This window comes from Carcharodon carcharias, chromosome 3 (genome assembly GCF_017639515.1).
Source record: "Carcharodon carcharias isolate sCarCar2 chromosome 3, sCarCar2.pri, whole genome shotgun sequence".
NCBI classification, from domain to species: domain Eukaryota; kingdom Metazoa; phylum Chordata; class Chondrichthyes; order Lamniformes; family Lamnidae; genus Carcharodon; species Carcharodon carcharias.
Genome location: NC_054469.1, coordinates 62,980,595 through 63,002,743, shown reverse-complemented (window position 1 = coordinate 63,002,743; position 22,149 = coordinate 62,980,595). Strand labels below are relative to the sequence as shown.

The window sequence follows — 22,149 nt, the reverse complement described above, 5'->3', positions numbered from 1 at the left end:
TGGAGTGTTCACGATGCCTACATCCTCAGTCGATCACAGATCCCTGGAGTCTTCCAGGGTCCACAGAAGCTGCAGGGATGGTTCCTCGGGGACAAGGGCTACCCACAGAGGCTGTGGCTGATGACACCCATGTGGCGACCTCAGGCTGCAGCAGAGTGACTGGTATAATGAAATTCATGCTGCAGCTCGCAACTTGGTGGAGCAGACCATCGGGATGTTGAAAATGAGGTTCCTGTGCCTGGACTGGTTTGGTGGAGCCCTGCAATATAGTCCACAGAAGGTGTCAAGCATCATTGTCACCTGCTGCACCCTTTACAACCTGGCATTGCAGTGGGGAGAGGAGCTGGCTGAGAAGGAGATGGAGGAGCTGCACTTCTCCACTGATGAGGAGGACACCAACGGTGATGAGGCTGAGGAGGTCCTTGGAGGTGATGATAGTGGGGATGAGGCCCTCACATTGGCCAGATGACGTAGGCGTGCTTGCGAGTCCCTCATAGCTGCTAGATTTGTGGAGGATGATGATGACATGCAGTGAGATGACCCCATAGTTCCTCACATTGCATTTGTGAATGTTTGACTCCAGTCTGGCTAATGGCATGGCCAATACCCTCTGAGGGAATGCTTCTGTCATGGAGATGCAGTGGAGGCCCTAATAGTTGTTCGATTGCAGGAGGATGATGACAGCGTGCAGTGAGGACACTCCATAGGTCTTCACACAGCTTCTGAGAATGTCTGACTCCTGTCTGGCCAAGGGCAACTCACTTGTGCTCCATGATCAGGGTCATATCATAGAGATGCAGCCATGAAACTTTAAAAGCATCTGATGCTTTGTCATGTGAAAGAGGACACATCAATCATGGCATGGTTACCTGATGGATGTTGCATTGCTGCATCCTCACTTGGTAGAGCACTGCTGACCTCACTGCCAGCACAGGAGTGGTCCAGATCCTTGCCGGCCAGCTGGATGTGGCTCTGTTTTCAAAGTCTGTGAGGACCTTGATTTCAGGCATTCCGCCACTGGTCTGTGACCTCTCTCACTTGTTGTGTGTCAGCTTGTCCTACATAGATAGAGATGGAGAAAGTGTAAGCAGGACACCTGCCAGGCCAGATGACAAGTATGCCTGGCCTGTGCGGGAGTTGAGTTGTCCCATGGATGGGACGAGGACAATGACGGTGAGTGTGAGAGAGTAAATGGTAATGTCCCTTGAACCAGCAGTGAGTGAGGGCCTTGTGGATGTGTGATGGGTTTGTGAATATGCAGTTGAGTAATGAGATGAATGACTCACCCTGGCAGAATGCAGGAGATCATTCATCCTCTTGCAGCACTGGGTGGCTGTCCTATTTTGCAGGGTGTTGGCACTGACCACCAAGTTGGATTAATGCTGTTGCTACCTATCCTGCAGCCAGAGCAGGAGTAGAGGATATCCCGGCAGGCCTCCACGGCATCCAAAAGTTGCTCAAGAGAAACGTTGCTGAAACTGGGGCTGCAGTTTTCTTCAGTTTTAAGGCCATATCTTCTGTGCAGCAGTGGTGAGCTGGAAGCACTGAGATGTGTGCTTTTGGCTGGACTTTAAACACAGCGCCCAGCATGATGCAGTGGAGGGGTGATAGTGGGTGGGCAAATGACAACCCGCCATCTATGGAAACGGAGTATTTCCTGGGAGTGCATGAATAATGAGGCGGGTTTGGGATGATATGGTGTGAAAACCCACCACCATGGTTACAGCACTTAGTGCAAATTTGGGAAAAATCTGCCTAGTGAATCTCAATCCCCCACCAGCCCTTAGGTGAAAAAAATTCTCATCTCCCTTATAATCCTTCTGCCAATTATTTTAAATCTGTTCTCCCAGTTATTGATTTCTCTGCTAAGGGAAATAAGATTTGTCATCAATATAATGTTTATAGCCAATTTAAGTCAAATACTTCTCCCTTTTCTTGCACATACTTTTTTTGTGAAAACATAGACGTTTCTGGCACAAAGCCAGATTCATTGTGTTTATTCCAACTCTTTGCCAAAGCAACACAAACCCAAACCCACTGTTCTGGATATTCCTCTGTTTCAAGAATATGTCCACAATTCTCTAAAAGATACAATGTTCTCTGCCTCACTTAACCATCTGATGCAAATATTTTTATGCTCCTCTGTGTGAAGAAATTTCTATGAAACACTTTTTTCACTCATTTAATGAGGGTGTTATATTGATTACCCTTTGTTGCTGCCTTCCCAAAGAGAGGAAATAACCTTTCCTCATTTGGCCTGTGGAACATTTCAAATCACAGTTTTAAAGGCATCTATTAGATTTCGTCTTAACCTTCTCTGCTCCAGTGAAAATAGTCCTAGTAACACAAATCTCTCCTCATAACTACAGTTTCTCATCCTTGGGATCATTTTGGTGAATCCATTTCTGACCCATTGAAAATTCTGATGTATTTTCTTATGGCTTTATCTACTTGTACTTTCAGGGAATTATGTATTTGATCCCCTAGGTCTTATTGTTTATCCATATCTGACAGCCTCTTTCTATTAGTGTTGAATTCTAACCCTCACTGTCCTCCAAATAGCCCATGTTTATCCACATTAAATTGCATCTACTGCCCCTTGGCCCAGTCATTTATTGTTCTATCTCATCATCTGACTCAGACTCAAGGCTAACTCCTCTAGAATTTTGTCTAAGAACGAAAGGAAAACAAAATAAAGAATGCACTGGAATCTTTCTGTTTAAATGATACAAAAGCAGCAAGAAAATAGCAGCTATCTCTTTTTATACTTTTTAGTTTGGCTTCACTGATTGGAAAAATCAGTTCACATGTCTGAAATTGCAGTAAACCTGGATAATATGAAATCTAATGTACTTCTTTTAATAGCGGTGCTTCACTACTGTCACTACTAGAGGAAGTTATGGGTCTTATAGCAATTGTAGGTGACTGGGAAGTGCAGCCCTGGGGGAGACAACCTTATATCTGGGACTTCAACAAGTCCTATCTTACTTTTCCAGATAGGATGAGGTGTTCTTTCTAAACGCCGTTTGGAGCACTAGTGAAATTAATTAACTTTCAGCCTGGATCTAATTTAAGTAGAACAAATCAGAATGCTAAAACTACCCACGTGTGTCTGAAACAATTTTGCTCCAGCAGGGTATGCAGACTATAACTGCCACACGGTTACAGTAGAGGGTGCTCTTTTGAAGTTACAGCCGAAGTGCGTGGCTATGTCTGTGTAGTCGAAGTTGTTCGTGAATGTAACATGGGAAAAGGTTCAACTTCTCACTGCTGACAGTTCTTGCTTTAATTCTATTAATACAATATAGGTCATGCGATATAAGGAAGGAAGGCAACCCCTGTAAATATGGTAAATTAGGCGTGGAAAATAAATACAAAACGCCCGTTATGGCTGGAAGCAGATTACACAACTGAAGTGATTTAGATAGAACGAATTACCGAATTTCTCAAATTGTTAAACTGATTTTGCATTGGACAAATAACCAACGCAATTCATCTGTCGGTAAATTGGCGTGGATATTATTCTATACATCCCAAGTTTAATCTTGTCCTAAATATTTAGGGGGACGAAAGTAAAAGAAGTACATGTTAGAATGAAATCTGCTACATGCAAGTTCTGTTCTGACCCAGATACAGCTTGAGGTGGAAATGCAGCAGCGTCAGTGCGTACCTCCTTGGGAGGTTGGGCATACAAAGTGCAATAGACAGCGAGTCGAAAATAAAGCACACATGCAGTTGGAGTTTTTATAGTACATATGATTGAGTAACACAAACAGAAGCAAGGCGAGACACACTGGCTCTCAGCTGCAGAGGTGTGAGGGGGGTGTAATTTTCCGAGGTGCTTGGGAGCTTTTGCAGACACTAACTGCTCCGTATAGGGGTTTTAAAATGGGGGGGGGGGGTGGGGGGTGCTGGAGGTGGTGCGTATAGTGGTTTTGAAATGGGCGGGGGTGGGGGAGATACACTAACTGCTCCCTCCAGATGATAAAGTCTGCCTGTGTGTGTGTTGTCGGGGCGGTGGGATGTTGGAGTGGGTAGGGGTTGGGGCGAATACTCTGGCAGTTCCCTCTACATGATAAAGTCTGCCTGTGGGGGTGGGGGGAATACACTGCTCCTTCCAGATGATAAAGTCTGGATGTGGGGGGGAATACTCTGACTGCTCCCTCCAGATGATAAAGTCTGGATGTGGGGGTAATACTCTTACTGCTCCCTCCAGATGATAAAGTCTGGATGCGGGGGGAATACACTGCTTTCTCCAGATGATAAAGTCTGCCTCTGGCTGTGAGCTGCACTCACACAGTGTGGAGATTTGGGGAAGAACACTTCCGGTTAGACACACACTATGAGCTCTCGCTCGACTGGAGCAGCGGCAGCAGCAACAAAGTGAAGAGAAGCCATCAGCCTCACATCTCCCTCGCTCCTGAGTAAATCCAACAGCTCCGGACATTCGCTGCTGTAATTTAGTACCAGTTTGGCTTCCCCTCAACGTGTGGGTGAATTTATTTGCTTTCTGTCCCTTCTGCAACTGGGTGGCGAGCGGGAGTGGCCGGGCTGCCGGAGTGTCTTTGTGAGGTGTTTATTTTTTTCTCAAGTGACTAGAAGTGTGTGTCTTACATTTAGAGAAAAACACTCAAGATCTGACTCGTCAAGTTGGCAAGTGCAAACTTGTGGCGATCATCATGGCGGGTGTGAGGAAAGCCGGCTTTCTGGGCGCTGGACTCTGCTTCTTTGTAACCCTGGGAAACCTGGTGCACCTCAGCCGGGGGCAAGGCGGCCAAACACTGGATGCTGCTGGTAAGAGAAGCAATTCAAGCCTGGCTTAGTCCAGCCCGCTCTTTTAAATTGGAAATTGCTTCTAGTTTTCCAAAAATAAAAGACCGCGGCTGCACGAGCTGTCAAGTTTTAAAGTTTGTTCCTTCGTTTTTTTTATGTCTCTGGCAATCTGCAAACAGACTGCGGAAGAGGTGGGGGGGGGGGGGGAGTGGAAACAGAGCTATCGAGGAAGTTTCCTTAAAATATGCACTTTGTTTTTATTTGTGGGAGCACTTTTTGTTTTTACTTCCATCCAGATACATTCCTTTTTTTAAATTTTCTGGGTCTGGAGGAATTTGCTGAGATTCAGGAAAGTTAAATGCTCCATTTAAGATCAGGCGGATCACTATATCTCCTGTTACTTAATAGTGTGCGGATCTGCACAGGAATTCTGGCTAAGCATGGAGCATGTTATTAAAGTGCATGTTAAAGTGCACACCTTAGATTACATTTGTCAGGAATGGGGTGCACAAGCCCCTTGTTAATCCTTCAGTCCAAGGGGACGGTGTCGGTCAGTGTGGTTCAGGCGATCAGCGCTGCCTCGTTTTTGACTGTGTCGATGGAGAGCTGTACCTTCAGCAAGATGCAATGCTTGGCTTAAAGGCAGCCCTCGAATTAAAATCTCATCCACTGGCCGCTTGTTGCTACTTTCATTTGTCGGCGAAATCGGTCTCGTCGATTTGTGCTCGAGCCACCCACCGCCCCCCCCCTCCTTCCCATCTTTAAGACAGTTTTCCTTCCTTTGGAAAGAAGATCCATGGACATTGTTAGGGCTATAGAGGTTAGAATACAATGCTCTTCCCGCTTTGCAGTAGCTGTGTACCTACGCTTGGTAATGAATGAACTGCTGGTCCAACTTGGCTTAGATTCCTGGGGGAGTTTGTTTTTTTTTGCTTCAGCACTTGGAATGATCTTAGGTACATTGGAGTTTGAGGATTAATGTGGATTTGACTCTGCAATGCTGAAAGGGAGGAGTGGTCCTGAGAGTTGAGTTGAAGTTATGGAGCGCTGTGCCGGTGTGGAACTGACTCTCAATGCTGCTGTCAATCATTGTTCTACACTCAGTGCGGCGGTGGAGGTTTCTCGATGAACACTCACATTGGCAAGGCTGATGAGAGATGGACTTGAGAGATGCTGTTGCTCAAGATTTCTCTGGGTATGCCTTTTTTTTTGTTTTTGACCAGCCATCCTGGCAGTGACTGAACCGTGACAGATTATTGGCCATGCAAAAGCATCTCGAAGCACCGCGGCCGCCTCACTGTACCTCTGCCTGATATCTCTCATTTGATGGAGCAGCCACTGTATTGCAAGACTTTTAACATAGAAAGGAGGGAAGGCTTTTCCGTCCGTCAAGTATCCAAACTGTCCCAAGTTTGTTTTCGATTAGTCGCGCTTTCTTTTAAAACAATGTCCGAATGCTTGCCATTGTGGTGCTCTTTCAGACTGGCATAATAGGCAAGCTTTTGGTTTTAAGTAAAATGGTACATGTATAAGGATTTACAAACTGCTGTAGGGTTTGCCCTCCTCGCAGAGCAGCAGGTAACTTGCAACATTGGTGCCTTTGGGTCAAGTCCAGAAGTTTAACGGTTTGTAACCGTTTTGCAACACTAACAAGTTAAATGCACCAAAATTAACTCTTTACAATAGTTTATCATGGACAGAATTAATAGAGCAAGAAATGTTTTGCACTGCCACATATGTCCATAACCGAGTTTTAAATTATTCAGGATAAAACATTTGTAAATTGAATTGTGTAATGCTTTAGAAAGTTAAAGACAGAAGGATGAGGATAAAGGACTCTGTCCTTAAAACTTATCAGCAGTTAATATATTGTCTCCTCTACACTATGTTTGGATTTGGTTTCTATGCTTGAGTTACTAGCTAATCTATTTGACAATGAAGTTTATACTAATAAAGACGTAACATGTACCAGTGACAAGATAAGTATTTACGCATTATGTTGGCGGGGACTCGATTGCTGCATTAAGGTATTTTTAATTGCAATGTAAATCACCTGGGATGAGTGAGTGAGGAGAAGATCTTTACTTGGTTCAGTCCTGAAGAGATTAAAATTATGCTTCTCTAATGGTTTTACACTGGGGCCATTTAGCTCATTTGGCTGGACGGCTAACATGTGGATCAGATTAACGCTAGCAGCACAAGGTTTAATCCCTGTTCTGGCTGTAGTAGACTGGGGACCTGGCTCCTTGCTCTATCCATAGTAAAAAATCATGGCACTTTGCTGTGGCTCAGCAGAGAATCACCAATGACCTGCCTTTGAGCAGAGAGCTTGAGAAGAAGAATTGTTTATAACAATGTGAATAGATACTTTAACATGAACCCAGCCTGTGTTATTGGGTGAAGGATCAAATTGTGGTTTTAACATTGGGTTTGGTAGCCTGGGTTGGGTTTAGCTCAGACTGAATAATCATTGGTTTTATGAAACTCAGATGTGCATTGAAGTCTAGAAATAGATGCATGACTTGGAATCAGCAATGTGTGTTAAAGCCTTTGAAGGGCTGTTATTGTTCCAGGAGTTCATTTTCAGGTGTCAATAAACTGAGATACACAACTGGTGATGTTGTCATAAGTGAAATATATATATTATATATATATGATTTTTTGTAAAGCTTACTAACAAATTAAAATGGCATAGAGAAAGATGCCTGACAAACATTTGGGCTCCAGTAGCATCAAGTACAGTACAAACTTCCTGAGCAGCCAATCTGAAATTTTTGCAACCTGCTCTTTGAGGAATGCAGCTTGCCCATAAGAAGTAGGAGGATGATGATGTTTTAATTTGGAATAACTGTGTTAAAATTGCTGATATTGAGGCCTGAAATTTTTGCTTAGATGGAGAGCCTCTCCATCTGCATGAAAATGCCTGCAGAGGCCTGAATCCAGAAGCCCCGCTTCCACACCCAGCCTCTGCCATTTTCGCAGAGGGTGGGGCAATCAGTGCAGGTTATAAATCGCACATCCACGGTTCACGGAAGCAGCAGCCTTTACTCGTGTGATTTTGGTGATGTTGGTGTTTGAAACCCGAAGTGTGCAGATTAGACCTGGTAGAAGCAGGTCTGAACCTTGTGGATTCATTTGTATAGCCAGGGTACCCTTTTGGAGAGGTAAGATACCCACTTGGATATGGTCCCAGGACACCTTTGGAAGAGGTCAGGTGCCCTTTGGGATTTTTAAGAGTACACATGATTGTGAGTAAAACATACATAAACTCATTGGAACTGTCAAGCTGTCAAGGAACTGTCAAAACTGTCAGAGAACTGTTAAAGCTGTCAAAGAACGACCAACCATCAAAAGCTCATTGGAAGTATTAACACTGTCAGGAGATTTAACTCTGCTGGGCTTTAATTTTTTTTTAACTGTGCAGTTTAAAAAAAAGTGCCTGCTATTTTACTCTATTGACATAAGCCTGAGGGCTATCATAGGATTGGTGCTGTATGACAGATTTTACAACCTAACATTATCACAGTGGGGTGCCTGTTAAGTGAGCAGTTTGATTGACAGCTCCAATCAGTTATAGAGTAGAAATGTTTGCTTTCACAAGAGATTAGGTAATGGAATTTCAATGTATTGAATTTTTTTTGTCAGTAAGAGTGTTTTAAAAAACACTAGTGATGTCATCAGTAGACATAATTTTATATCAGCATGGCTCCTGAGGTTTGCCCATGTTGGTTACTAGGTAAGTTGGCTTGGAAGGAGTAATGGCAAAGAGTGGTGGCTGAGGGCATTATGTGGCATGAGGTGGCACTAAGTTGGCATAGGGGTGATGGGGATGAGTGGGGGCATGAATTGGCATTTGGAGTATGAGGGGCCATGGAGGGGCCATGGTGAGGGGTAGAAGGGCATGGGGTGGCATGGGGGCATGAGGAGCCATGGGGATCGGTAGAGGCACTTAGGGTGGGATGGGGCATGAGGGGCCATAGGGATGCATATGGGGGCATAGGGTGGCATGGGGCTATGAGGAGCCTTGGAGGATGGGTAGAGAGGCATAGGGTGGCAAGGGGAAATGAGAACCATGGGGAGTGTTGGAGGGGGCGTGGTGTTGGTGGTGAGGACTGAAGGGCTGTTTTTTGTTTTAATCATTTTTTAAATAAATTCAATAACGTGCCGGAAAACAGAGGCAGGCTTTCCGTTCAGCCCACCTGCACACCCGGCAGCCTCCACACAAATCCTCGGGATGGTGGGCCCAGCTTCTAATCAAGCCCACCCTTAGTCCTCCTCCACCCTCGGAATGAAAATCTGACCTCCTCGGTCCTTTTTCCCAAGTCCGGTTGACGGAGGTGGCACTCTGCACTTCTGATTCGGGTGCAAAAATCCAGTCTTGAGAATCTACCCTATAATCTGACAAATAAAGGATAAAAACATGTAAATTGAGAAATATATTTGTTTCAAATATTAAAGCATTTAATCAAAGGGTATGAGGATGGGTAAAAACCAAAGTGTCATTTTTGATTAAATTTGTTATAAATGGGATTGTAATCCACAGCATCTAGATGAGGTTTTATCATCCTGCTCCATAAAGGGATATGAAATGGGGTCACAACCGTGATTCTTCACTTGCAGAGTTGTCTGACTCAGCTGGGCTGGCTGCTGTGGACGTGAAAAAGTTCACTAGAAGGAGAAGAGGAAAATTAAACTACTCAATCCAGGTCATCCTTGTATATGTTGCAATATTGGTATTCAACGTGAGATTTGATATTTGCCTCAACTTCAGTTTGAAAACTAATGCACAATATAGGGCTGTTAAAACTAAAATAAAAAAAAATCTACAAAATGGCAATGGGAATTACAAGTAACTAGACAATGTAGAAAAACAGCCAAATTACTATTTACATTCTTGTCTCATCATTGCTATATCCACAATAGATTGAGATTTGAGCATGTTGGATAATAAAGTTTTTGGTTAGAGAGGCAGTGTAATTATTCAAACCATATACCTCAAAAGAATCAATGCACACTTCATAAGTTTGGTATCTTAATTACAACTTGCATTCTTATTGTTCCTTTCTAATGTAGAAAAAATCTCCAAGATGTTTCAGAGGTGTAATCAAAACAAAATTACTCCTTCAAAGTGAGTGCTGCTGTTTTGCTTTCCATTTTGTTTCGTGCTGTGAAACATAAATGTGGCTATTTTGCTGTGGTAAAAAAAAACTGTTGCACATTTTATTTTACTCAGGCATGTCTAATGTACAATTAGTTACTAGCGGCACGGTTACGAATTAACCCTGATATATTTTTCCCCCAAAATTTAGATTTTGCAGTTGGGGATTTATTTGGCTGTACTGCTGAGAGAAAATGCTAATTGTAACTACTTCAACTATTTGGGAGGCTTTGCTGCACCCATAAATCCTGAAAGCAATAGTCAAGCACTTTACGCTGTGAAATTGTGAATTCTGCTAGCTCGAAGGGGTAGGAAAGACATCAGTTGGATTGTGAAATTAGGCTGGATGTAAAATTGTAATACACTAACTGATTGATGTGATTACTGCTACTGGACGGACTGGGAGGTTGAGGAGGAGGGCACGGGGAAATGTTTAAGCTGTGCACAAATGAAATTGGGATTATGAGTGATGAGAGCTGAAATATTTTGCCTTGGAAGCACTACTGACGTCAATAGTTGACAAAACTTCTACCAATCTGCCATATTAGTGGTAAGAAATTGCTGTCTATTTGGACACAAGAACTCAATAGTTTTCATATATCAGTCGGGTAAAGACTGCAACCTTAATGACTACTGTAAAATATAGTCCCTTATTGAAAATGGATGTATTCGTCTGATTGCTTCGTAACATATTTGCATATTCAGTTGTCTCTTGTTCCCATGTTCTGTGCTTTGTAGTTGCCCAGGAAAGGGAGACTGGATAAAGACATTTGTGTGGATTTTTCCTGTATGAATGGAGACTGGGGGCTTAGGTCAGTGCTCTCCATGATGTCACTGGAATAACACTGCATGATGTGACTGCAGGTGGTGGGGAAACTCTACACAAGATGTTTCTTCCCAGGCTACATCTGACCAGCAGGCTTAAAGAATAATACACAGTAACTACTGGACATTGGAGAGAGACTGGTATTTGCTCACAATGGATTTCTTCCTTTCGTAAAATTTAGGCTTATGTGGAAATTCAGATGCAGACTGTTTCCTTTAATGAGATAATTTGCAGTTTCAGGCAAATAGTTTAAGTATAATTGTGGGAAACATGATGAATGCTGCAACTTTGCAGGAACAGTTGAACTGTGGCATTTATAGGAGTAATAGACTATGACCTAGTTTGTTATGAAAAAAAATGAATATAGAAAGCCCAATCCATGAGTGCAGTGTGTGGTGCTAATGAATCTCTCACAGCTCAAGTATATTTGTGTAATAAAATTTACATAATGCCTTCTGTGGCAGTGATCAGCTACAATTCACAATTCAAACTGGGGTTAGAAATTGGTTATTAGTCAGTATAGTCAGCAAGGACAACGTATTTTCAATTTTTTTCATCCTCTGTAGTGGTTGAAAACATTCCCGATCATGTATTACTGATATATCTAGGTAGAAGTGCAATTGATACTACACAGATTAAATATTTTGAATGTGCAGATTGACAGGAAAGCAAATCTGTACTTTGAATGGGAGCAAGTCATTAAAAAGTAAAATAAGCAAGAAGCCAGCATGTGATAGGGTGGGTAATAGCCTTTTGTAAAGCTCCTTCCTTCATTGGCTGGTTTAAAAAAAAAGACAATATTTATCATACTGGTGGCTAACATATTCAAACATTAGTCATGCCAGTGTCTGGGCCAGATTTTAACTCATTCCAATATGATAATGAATGGTTGCAAGGCTTTTGCAATAAAATTTCTGTTAATGCCAAATAACAACGGTAGCCTAGTAATATCCTAAAATTTGGGGCAATGAAACATGGGTTAAAATTATGTCAAGGATTTATTTGAATGCTGCCCTTTCCGTTCTGGAGCCCAGGTTAGCTGAGATTGATAATCAAGCTTATTCCTATGATGGTCCTGACGAAATGAGCATGGCCAATTACAGCAGTTAAATTCTACAGCAAATGAATCTCCAGTAACAACACTCTGTGGTATGGCAGATAGTGTATTAAGACAATAAGATGTAGGAGCAGAAGTAGGCCATTCAGCCCATCAAGTCTGCTCCACTATTCAATGAGATTATGGCTGATCTGATAATTTCTCCACTTTCTTGCCTTCTCCCCATAACCCTTGATTCCCTTACTGATTAAAAATCTGTCTATCTCAGTCTTGAATATACTTAACGGCCCAGCCTTACCAGCTCTCTGCAGTACAGAATTCAGCAGATTCACTACCCCCTGAGAGAAGAAATTCCTCCTCATCTCTGTTTTAAATGGGCAACCCCTTATTCTGAGATTATGCCCTCTGGTCCTAGACTCTCCCACAAGGGGAAACAACCTCTTAGCAGCTACCCTGTCAAGCCCCTGAAGAATGTTACATGTTTCAATAAGGTCACCTCCAATGAGTATAGGCCCAACCTACTCAACCTCTCCTCAAAAGAAAATCCTTCCATACCCAGGATCAACCTAGTGAACCTTCTCCGGACTGCCTCCAATACCAATATATCTTTCCTTAGATAAGGGGAACAAAACTGTTCACAGATTTCTAGGCATGGTCTAACTAGTGCCTTGTATAGTTTTAGCAAGACGTCCCTATTTTTATATTCCATTCCCTTTAACATAAAGGCCAACATTCCATTTGCCTTCCCTGTTACCTGTTGAACTTGTATGTTAGCTTTTTGGGATTCATGCACGAGGACTCCCAAATCCCTCTGTGCTGTAGCTTTCTGTAGTCTTTTCCCATGTCAATAATATTCAGCTCCTGTACTCTTCCTGCCAAAGTGCATAGCCTCACACTTTCCCACATTATATTCCATCTGCCAAGTTTTTGTCGACTCGCTTTAACCTGTCTCTCTTTAACCCTGTAGTCTCTTTGTGTCTTCCTCACCACTTGCCTTCCCACCTATTTTTGTGTTATCTGCAAACCTGGCGATAGTATATTCACTTCCCTCAACTAAGTCATTAATATATGTTGTAAATGATTGTGGCCCCAGCATTGATCTCTGTGGCACTCCACTAGTTACAGGCTGCCGTCCTTATCCCAACTCTCTGTCTTCTATTAGTTATCCAATCTTCTGTCTATGTTAATATACTACCCCCAACATCATGGGCTCGTATCTTATTAAATAGCCTTATGTTTAGTACCTTTTCGACTGCCTTTTGGAAATCCAACTATATTACATCTATTGGTTCCCCTTTATCTATCATGCTTGTTACCTCCTCAAAGAATTCCAATAAACTTGTCAGGCATAATTTCTCCTTCATGAAGCCATGGTGACTCTGCTTGATTATATTATGTACTTCTAAATGCTCTGTCATTACGTCCTTTTTAATAGATTCTAACATCCAGTGACGGATGTTAAGTTAACTGGCCTATAGTTATCTCCCTCCCTTTTTGAATAAGGGAATTACATTGGTAGTTTTCCCATCTTCTGGGACATTTCCAGAATCTAAGGATTCTTGTAAGATTACTACCAGTGCATCCACTATTTGTGTAGCTACTTCCTTTAATATCCTAGGATGCAACCCAACAGTCCAGGAGACTTGTCGGACTTTAGCCCCATTAGTTTCCCTAGTACTTTTTTGCTAATGATAGTTATTGTATTTATTTCCTTCTCCTTTTTCACCCCTTGATTATTTAGTATTTTTGGAATACTATTAGTGTCTTTTACCGTGAAGACTGATGTAAAGTATTTATTCAACCACTCTGCCATTTCCTGGTTCCCTATAATTATTTCCCCAGCCTCAATCTCTAAGGGGCCTATGTTCACTTCGGCCTTTCTCTTCCTTTTTATATTTTTAAAGAAGCCCTTATTGTCCGTTTTTATATTACTTGCTAGTCTACCCTCATAAGTTTATTTTCTCCCTCTTTTTTTTGGTCATCTTTTGTTGGTTTTTAAAACTTTCCCAATCCTCTGGCTTACCACTAATTTTTGCCACATTGTATGTTTTTTCTTTCAATTTGATACTATCCGTAACTTCCTTGGTTAACCATGGTTAGTCTATCCCCTTCCTAAAATCCTTCTTCCTCACTAGGATGTATCTTTGTTGTGAGTCATGAGCTATTTTCTTAAACGTCTGCCATTATTCATCAGCTGTCTTTTCTTCTAAACTCCTTTCTCAGTCCACTCCAGCCAGCTCTGCCCTCATTCCTTCGTAATTACCTTAATTTAAGTTCAGCACAGTTGTTTCCAACCCAAGTTTCTCACTCACAAACTGAATGCTAAATTGTACTATGTTATGGTCACAGTTTCCTATGGGATCTTTTACTCTAAGATAATTTATTAAACTTGCCTCATTACACATTACCAGATCCAAAATAGCCTGATCCCTGGCTGGACCCATAACATATTGTCCTAGGAAACTGTCCCGAATACACTCTATGAAATCTCGCTTGTGGCTACCTCTGCCAATTTGATTTTCCCAATCTACATGAAGATTAAAGTCACCCAAGGCAATTGTCACACTGCTGCATGCAGAGAGTTTCTAATGCTTCTAAGGTGTTTTGTATTTAACTCTTTCTCCAGCTGACCTGCAATTGTTTCAATTCTATCATTCTGTACAAAGAGTAAAACCACTTTGGCCAAATTTTCTGCTTCCGTTGGTGTTGGGCGTGTTTGGCAGCATGAGCGGACAATATGGCAAGAAAGCTAAAAATTGGTTTTACGCTGCTGTGAAGTGCGTTTGCAATCATCCCTCAATGGTGTGCCGGGTTCCCCGCCGTCCAATATCAGGAATTAAATTTTAATGCGTTTGCATCTCATCATTGTGTCCGCATGCCAAGATCATACCCCATGTGAAATTTACCTCCCACGTCAGCGTGACTTCAAAATGGCATGATTTGCGACTGCCTTTAAAAAACATGTACCTGGCGAGCTGAACTTTGTGGGGAACTTGAAGGTAAGTGCACACTGGCTTGTTCAGTGCACGCGAGGATCACCCATAGGATATCAAGGAAGAAGTGGCACGCATTTCCCGGCTGGCTTTCCACCACCAATGTGGTGCTGGGGCAAGGGCTTCAGTGTGGATGGGGCTGGATGGTACAAGGCAGCACAGACTGACGGAAAAGCACGTGAAGGAGGGAGGAGGGGAAGTTGGGCGAAGGTGAGAGATACGCTATTGCATTTCAAAAAGTTTGTCAAAAGTGAGCATTCTTCTGCAGCTGAGACTGTTCAGCAGTTGCTCCATTGACAGGCTTGGAATCGGGACTCTGAAGCATTTCTGCCCACTCAAGCAATGCAAAAGCATGAATATGCCACCAGAAACTTTCACCCCTCGGGCACAGGCTGCACATTAATTAGTGTTTTAGGGGCCTACAGAACAATTGGATGACTGGGCAAGTTGTACCGTCTCTTTGCGAAAGATGGCCATGGAGCAGTCACTGGTGGGGGTGCTCACAGCCCCTTGCAATGTCTTTATTCAGATTTGGACCAGTATCCCCCATGGTTCAAGCTAATAGTGCAGCCTTGCAGCGTGGGTTAGGAGAATGCCTTTGCCTGAGCTTGAGCTGAGAGCACAACATGCAGTCCAGTGGCTGAAACTGCCACCAATCGGTGGAGTGACTGCGGGTTTCAGGCAGCCAATGAGCCATCCAAGTGGTGGCCAGCACTCTCTGGCATGCGTGAAGGGGCCTTGAGATGCAGCAGGAGTTGCGGACTTAACCAAGAGAGCTCCTTAGCGCTCATATACTAACCCATAGGGGTCCCTCTTTGATCTTGTAGGAGGAGAACATTAGGATTATGGAGCCTGGTGATCTAGCGGTATGCCTCATGGCTTAATGGGAGCAGAGAAGAAGGAGAATTGACAGAGGTGCCAGGCTCACCAATGAGAGGAGCACCACACTCAAGATGAAGGTGCGGCAGAGCCTCCTGCACATGCAGCTGAAGATCCACAACGCGCTCTCGCTGATCGGCACCTTGCTAGACCCATGTCCAGGGAACTGGTTGGTCACTTATGTCACATGTTGCAGGATTTGATGCCACAGAGACATGAAGGGCACCCACTGCTAGTGGCCGTGAAAGTAACTGTGGCGCTCAATTTCTACACCAGTGGCTCCTTCCAGGGTTCCACAGGTGGGTCTCGCAAGCCTCCACCCACAAGTGTATCCAGGAGGTCACAGACGCCATCTTCGCGAAGGCACAGAACTTTGAGCATTTCACTGGGATCAGGAAAGTCAGGAAAGCCAGGAAGCAAGAGCACTGGGATTTGTGCAGATCTCTAGTTTTCCACAGGTTCAAGGTGCCATTGATTGCACTCATGTGGTGCTTAAATCTCCATGGCAACAAGTTGTCAATTGCATTAGCCTCAAGGGTTTCCACTCGCTGAATGTTGAGCTGGTCTGCGATCACAAGTTCATCCTAAAGGTCTGCACGTGATTCCCACGGACTGTCCACTACTCCTACATCCTCAGCAGGTCTCAGGTCTCTAATATCTTCCATGGTCCCCAGAGGCTGCAGGGTTGGCTCCTTGCGGACAAGGGCTAGCCACAGAGGATGTGGCTGATGGCACTCATGCGTCAGCCTCAGATTGCAGCAGAGAGACGGCATAATGAGGCTCATACTGCAACCTGGACTTTGGTGGAACAAATGATAGGCATCTTGAAAATGATGTTCCAGTGCCTCGACAGGTCTGGTTGAGCACTGCAAAACAGTCCTCAGAGGGTATTGTGCATCATTGTAACTTACTGCATGCTACACAACCTGGTGCTGCAACAGGGGTGCAGCCCTGGCTGAGGAGGAGATGGAAGAGCTGCACGTCTCTTCCGATGAGGAGGATGATGAGGTCCTCACAGGCGAGGATGCCATTGATGAGGCCGTCGCAATTGCCAGATGAGGCAGGCGCACTCGGGAGGCCCTCATAACCGCAAGATTCATGGAGGATGATGATGAGATGCAGTAACGACAGTCCTGACGTCGTCACATTGCACCTGTGAACGTTTGACTCCTGTGTGGCTGATGGCAGCGCACGTACCCTCAGTGCTCAGGCTCATGTCATGGAGATGCAGCGGGCACCCTAATAGTTGCAAGATTGCAGGACGGTGATAATGATGTGCAGTGAGGACACCCCGTGGATCTTCACATTGCCTCTGTGAACATCTGGCTGCTGTGTGGTTGAAGGCAGCTTGCTCACGCTCTGTGATCAGGGCCATATCAGCTGTGCATCTGATCCTTTTCAGCCTTCAGCACCTGTCCATTCAGGCCCACTTCATCACTGGACAGAAGGGGCATGTGAGGAGACAGGCGACTACACTGGAGTAAGATGGAGACTGAGTGAATAGTGAATTAGGTTCACATGGGAATTTGGTGCATGAGGAAAGAGGTGTGGTATACAAAGGAACTATTACCAGTTAATTAAATGAGTAACTAAATTAAATTAAATTAAGTTAACTAAATAACATAACACCTGTCCTGCCATTGTTACATATGTTGCAGGTGTGGAATGTGGGGGCTTTTGGACATCAAGCCAATCCGTGACAGGCACATCTGCCGAAAGTGTAAGCAGCTAGAGGAATTCTGGATCAGGATTATTGATCTGGAAGCCAAGTTGTAGACAGGGGAGGTTGTGGCATAGCAGTATTGACACTGGGCTAGTATTCCAGAGACCCAGTGTTCGAATCCCACCATAGCAGCACTTGAATTCAGTAAAAATCTGGAATTAAAATTCTGATGATGACATTGTTGTAAAAACCCATCTGGTTCACTAATGCTCTTCCTTTAGGAAGAAAATCCTGCCACCTTTATCTGGTCTGGCCAACTTGTGACTCCAGATGCACAGCAGTGACTCTGAACAGGCCCACATCCCATGAACAAATAAAATAAAATAACAGAGGGAGAAAAATACCTGGAACCCTTTGTTCCAGAAGACAGTCATGCTTGTTAGAATAGGGTCATCTGTTTTGGTCAGCAGAAAGGGACAGGATGATGTGACGCTTAGTGAAGCAGGTAATGAAACCAAGCAGGCAGTAGTGGAGACATGGTACAAGAAGCCGTTCAGGCAGGGGAGCAAGCAGGAATGCAGTGGTGGTAGGGAACAGTATAGTGAGGGGGATTGACACTTCTCCCTGCAGCAAAGAATGAGAGTCTAGAAGGCTGTGTTGCCTGCCTGATGCTAGGGTTCGGGACATCTGCTTGGGGCTGGAAAGGAACGTGCAGTGGCAGCGGGAGGAACTGGTCGTCGTGGTCCATGTAGGACCAACGACATAAGCAGGACAAGGAAGGAGGTTCTGCATAGTCAGTATGAGAAGATTGACACCAAATTAAGAAGCAGAATCTCAAAGGTAATAATCTCTGGACTATCACCAGTGCCATGTGCAAATTGGCATAGGGCAAATAAGATTAGAGAGATGAATGCATGGCTCAAAGACAGATATGGGAGAAGTGGGTTTCAGTTTGTGGGGCACTTGCACCAGTACTGGAGTAAATGGGGGCTGTTCCGTTGGGAATAGTCTATTGGGATGTGTGATCTTATGAATCGCTTAACTAGGGGAGTAGAGAGGGCTATAAATTATACAAGGGGATGAGGGATCAAGCTTGGGTCGATGTGGCAAATCAAGGGGTAGATTCAAGGCAGGAGACCATAATATTAATGGCAAATCACAGAATAGCAGGAAGGGACAGAGAGATAAAACCTAAGAACACACCAGTAGTCAACACTAGATATTCCAAAGATAACAAAGAGACAAAATCAAAGGCTCTGTATCTGACTGTGTGTAGCATTCATGACAAAGTAAATGAATTGATAGCGCACATTGAAGTAAATAAATACGATCTGCTTGCCATTATGGAGACCGGGCTGAAAAAAATCAGATTGGCATTAGTAGCCTGTATGAGGAGTTCTTAGACTGCTTTCGAGATAGTTTCTTAGAGCAGCATGTTCTGGAACCAACCGAAAACAGGTTATATTAGACATGGTATTGTGTAATGTAACATTATTAATGAATGGCCTCAGTGAAGGCACTCCTAGATAGCAGCGAACGCAATATGATTAAATTTTACATTTTGAAAGGGAGAAGAGTGGGTCTAGGAGTAGTCTTAAACTTAAATAAGGACAACTATGTGGGCATGGAAGCTGAGCAAGCTGAAGTGAACTGGGATATTAGGCTAGGGGACAGACCAGTAGAGAAGCAGTGGCAGACATTTAAGAGGATATTTCAGAATAGTCAGAATAAGTATATTCCTATTATAAAGAAAAATTCTAAGGGGAGGACCCACCATCCGTGATTAACCAAAGAAGTTAAGGAAAGCATCAAACTTAAGGAACAATCATATGACTGTGCAAAGATGAGTGGCAGCTCAGATGATTGGTCAGAATATATAAAAATGGATAGCAAGACTTAACAAGGAAAAGAGTAAGTAGAGTGAGTGTTGGTCTGGTAGAGAGGGACAGTGGGGAGTTAATAGTAGATAATAAGGAAATGGTGGATGAAATGAACAAATATTTTGCTTCTCTCTTCACCAACGAGGGTATAAAAACATTCCAGTAATAGCTGTAAATCACAAGATGGAAGGGAGAGGGGGCTTGGTGAAATTACAATCTTAAAAGAGGTGGTGGGTACTGAGGTAGTAGATGCGTTGGTAATAATTTTCCAAATGTCGCTAGACTCTGGAAAGTGTCTATCAGGCTGGAAAGTAGCAAATATATCCCCTCTATTCAAGAATGGAGGGAGGCAGAAAACAGGAAACTACAGGCCAGTTAGCTTGATGTTTGTCGCGGGTAAAGTGTTAGAATCGATCATTAAGGAGGTAGGCTGGGCACATAGAGAAGCTCAAGGTAATCGGGAAGAGTTAGCATGGTTTTTTGAAAGGGAAATCATGTTTAACCAATTTATTGTCATTCTTTGAAGGTGTAACATGTGGTGTGGGTAAAGGGGAGCCTGCAGAGGTGCTGTACTTGGATTTCCAGAAGTCAATTGATAAGGTTCCACATGAAAGGTTATTGCGGAAAATAAAAGCTCATGGTGTAGGGGGTAAGATACTAGCATGGATAGAAGGTTGGCTGGCTGGCAGAAAGCAGAGAGTATGCGTAAATAGTTATTTTTCTAATTGGCAGGATGTGACAAGTGGAGTCCTGCAGGGGTCTCAACTTTTTACAATTTATATCAATGACTTAGATGAGGGGAGTGAAGGCATGGTAGCTAAATTTGTAGATGACACAAAGGTAGGAAAGTATGTTATGAAGAGGACATAAGGAGGTTGCAGATGTATATAGATACGCTGAGTGAGTGGGCAAAAATCTGGCAGCTAGAGTATAATGTGGGAAAATGTGAAGTTGTTCACTTTGGCAGGACGAGTAAAAAAGCAGAATATTACTTAAATGGAGAACGACTGCAGAATTCCCAGGTGCAGAGGGATGTAGGTGTTCCAGTGCATTTGTCATAAAAAGTTAGTATTCAGTTACAGCAAGTAACTAAGACGGCTAATGGAATGCCAGCTTTTATTATGAGAATTGAACATAAAAGTAAGGATGTTATGCTTCAGTTATACAGGGCATTGTTGAGACCACATCGTGAATATTGTATGCAGTAGAAGGGTGAGGGGTGACTTGTTTGAAGTATATAAGGTCCTGAACGGCCTTGACAAGGTGGATGTCAAAAGGAAGTTTCCTCTTGTGGTGAGTCCAGAATTAGGGGGCACTGTTTTGAAATTAGGGGTCACCTTTTCAGGACAGAGATGAGGAGAAATTTTTTCTCAAAGGGTTGTGTGACTTTGGAACTCTCTGCCTCAGAAGGCAGCGGAGGTGGGGTCATTGAATATTTTTAAGGTAGAGGCAGACAGATTCTTGTTAGGCTACGGAATCAAAGATTATTGGAGGTAGTGGGAATGTGGAATTCGAAACACAAGAAGATCAGCCATGATCTTATCGACTGGCGGAGTAGGCTTGAGGGGCCAAATGGCCTACTTCTACTTCTATTTCATATGTTCATATGTTTGGCTACAGATGCTGAAGAGATGGGGGGGTCCTGCCTTTCCTGAAAGGTGTTGAGAGCACACACACAGAATGACGGAACTCTGTGACGCCTACCCACGACATTCTGGCACCAATGACAAGCACCATTGAGGTGCAGGCATCACTGATCTGTCTAGTGAGTGTGAAGATTACATACTGCACAGGGAAGAGGCCCTAAACTGAGACACTTGCCTTTAGCTTGTGCAGGAACCAAAGTTTTACATCTGAATGAGATGAACACTGCTCATCATATCAAGGAGCCATAGGCAAGGAGCCATTCTTGAGAGTTTATTTACAATAGTGAACATTATGTATAAGTAATAAACACCTGTGCCCATGCAGTGCAACTACATCTTCTTAACCTTCCTAACTCTGCTACGTCTTGGTGCTCCCTCGAGGCAGGGTGGAAGCAGCCTGCTGACTGCCATGCCCATTGTCTGTGATGACTTTGGCGGGCGTCCTCTGGAGGGCTGAGACCTGGAGCTTTGGCCATTTAAAAACTAATTCAAGTAATTAATGGACCTGCCCGTCCAACCTTAAGGTTGGCTAGCAGGCCGGGAGCCCTGGCGGGTTTCAGAAAAAGCATGAAACCTCGTCCACGGGTGGGATGAGGTTTCATGAGGGTTTTAAAAAATTTAACAAAAGTTTGATTAAAAGTGATGGACATGTCCCAACTCATGTGACAGTGTCACATGAGGGGACATGTCAGGGAAATTTTATTTTTGTACATTGGCCATTTTTAATTTTGGCGCCGATCTCCCTGAGGCAGCACTTAACCTCAGGGAGATGAGTGTGCTCTTTTGTGCGCATGCCCCACCCCCCCACCCACACAGGGAATGCATAGCGCTTCCTGGCAAACGGCATGCTGAGCGGGCCTTAATTGGTTCACCCATGTAAAATGGTGGCGTGTCCCTGATAGGGGGCGCCAATCGGAGGCGAGCCTGTACGCGCCCGCTCTTGCACTTCCCCCCAATGGGGGGAACATTCTTCCCCATGTCATTAAAAGGTTATTTGCATTGATAACCTCTAGTTAACTTTGTGATGAGTTTTATCCTTGCTTTCTGTTTACATTAATATTCACGTTCATTTAACATTAAATACTTTTAAGGAACTTTACCAAGTCTGAATAGGTACCCCATTTTTTTTTTCTCTCTCCAATTTTGCTGAAGGGAGTGAAACAATGCTGTGTACAAAGAACCAATGAAGGAGGCCATTTTGTTCATCTAGTTCACCCTTGCATAGAAATCTGTAATCATCCATCACAGTTTCCACATCTTGAATGACTCCAAAA

General features: G+C 43.6%; 1 protein-coding gene across 1 annotated transcript in view; it reads left to right on the top strand.

Moving 5' to 3' along the window:
- Positions 1 to 4,309: 4,309 nt before the first annotated feature.
- The window catches only part of plxdc2b (plexin domain containing 2b), a 475,098-nt gene continuing 457,258 nt past the window's right edge, over positions 4,310 to 22,149 (top strand). Inside the window, exon 1 of the mRNA XM_041184992.1 lies at positions 4,310 to 4,794. Within this exon, the coding sequence (XP_041040926.1) occupies positions 4,680 to 4,794 (115 nt within the window). The 5' untranslated portion in view covers positions 4,310 to 4,679. The remainder of the gene's footprint in view (positions 4,795 to 22,149) is intronic.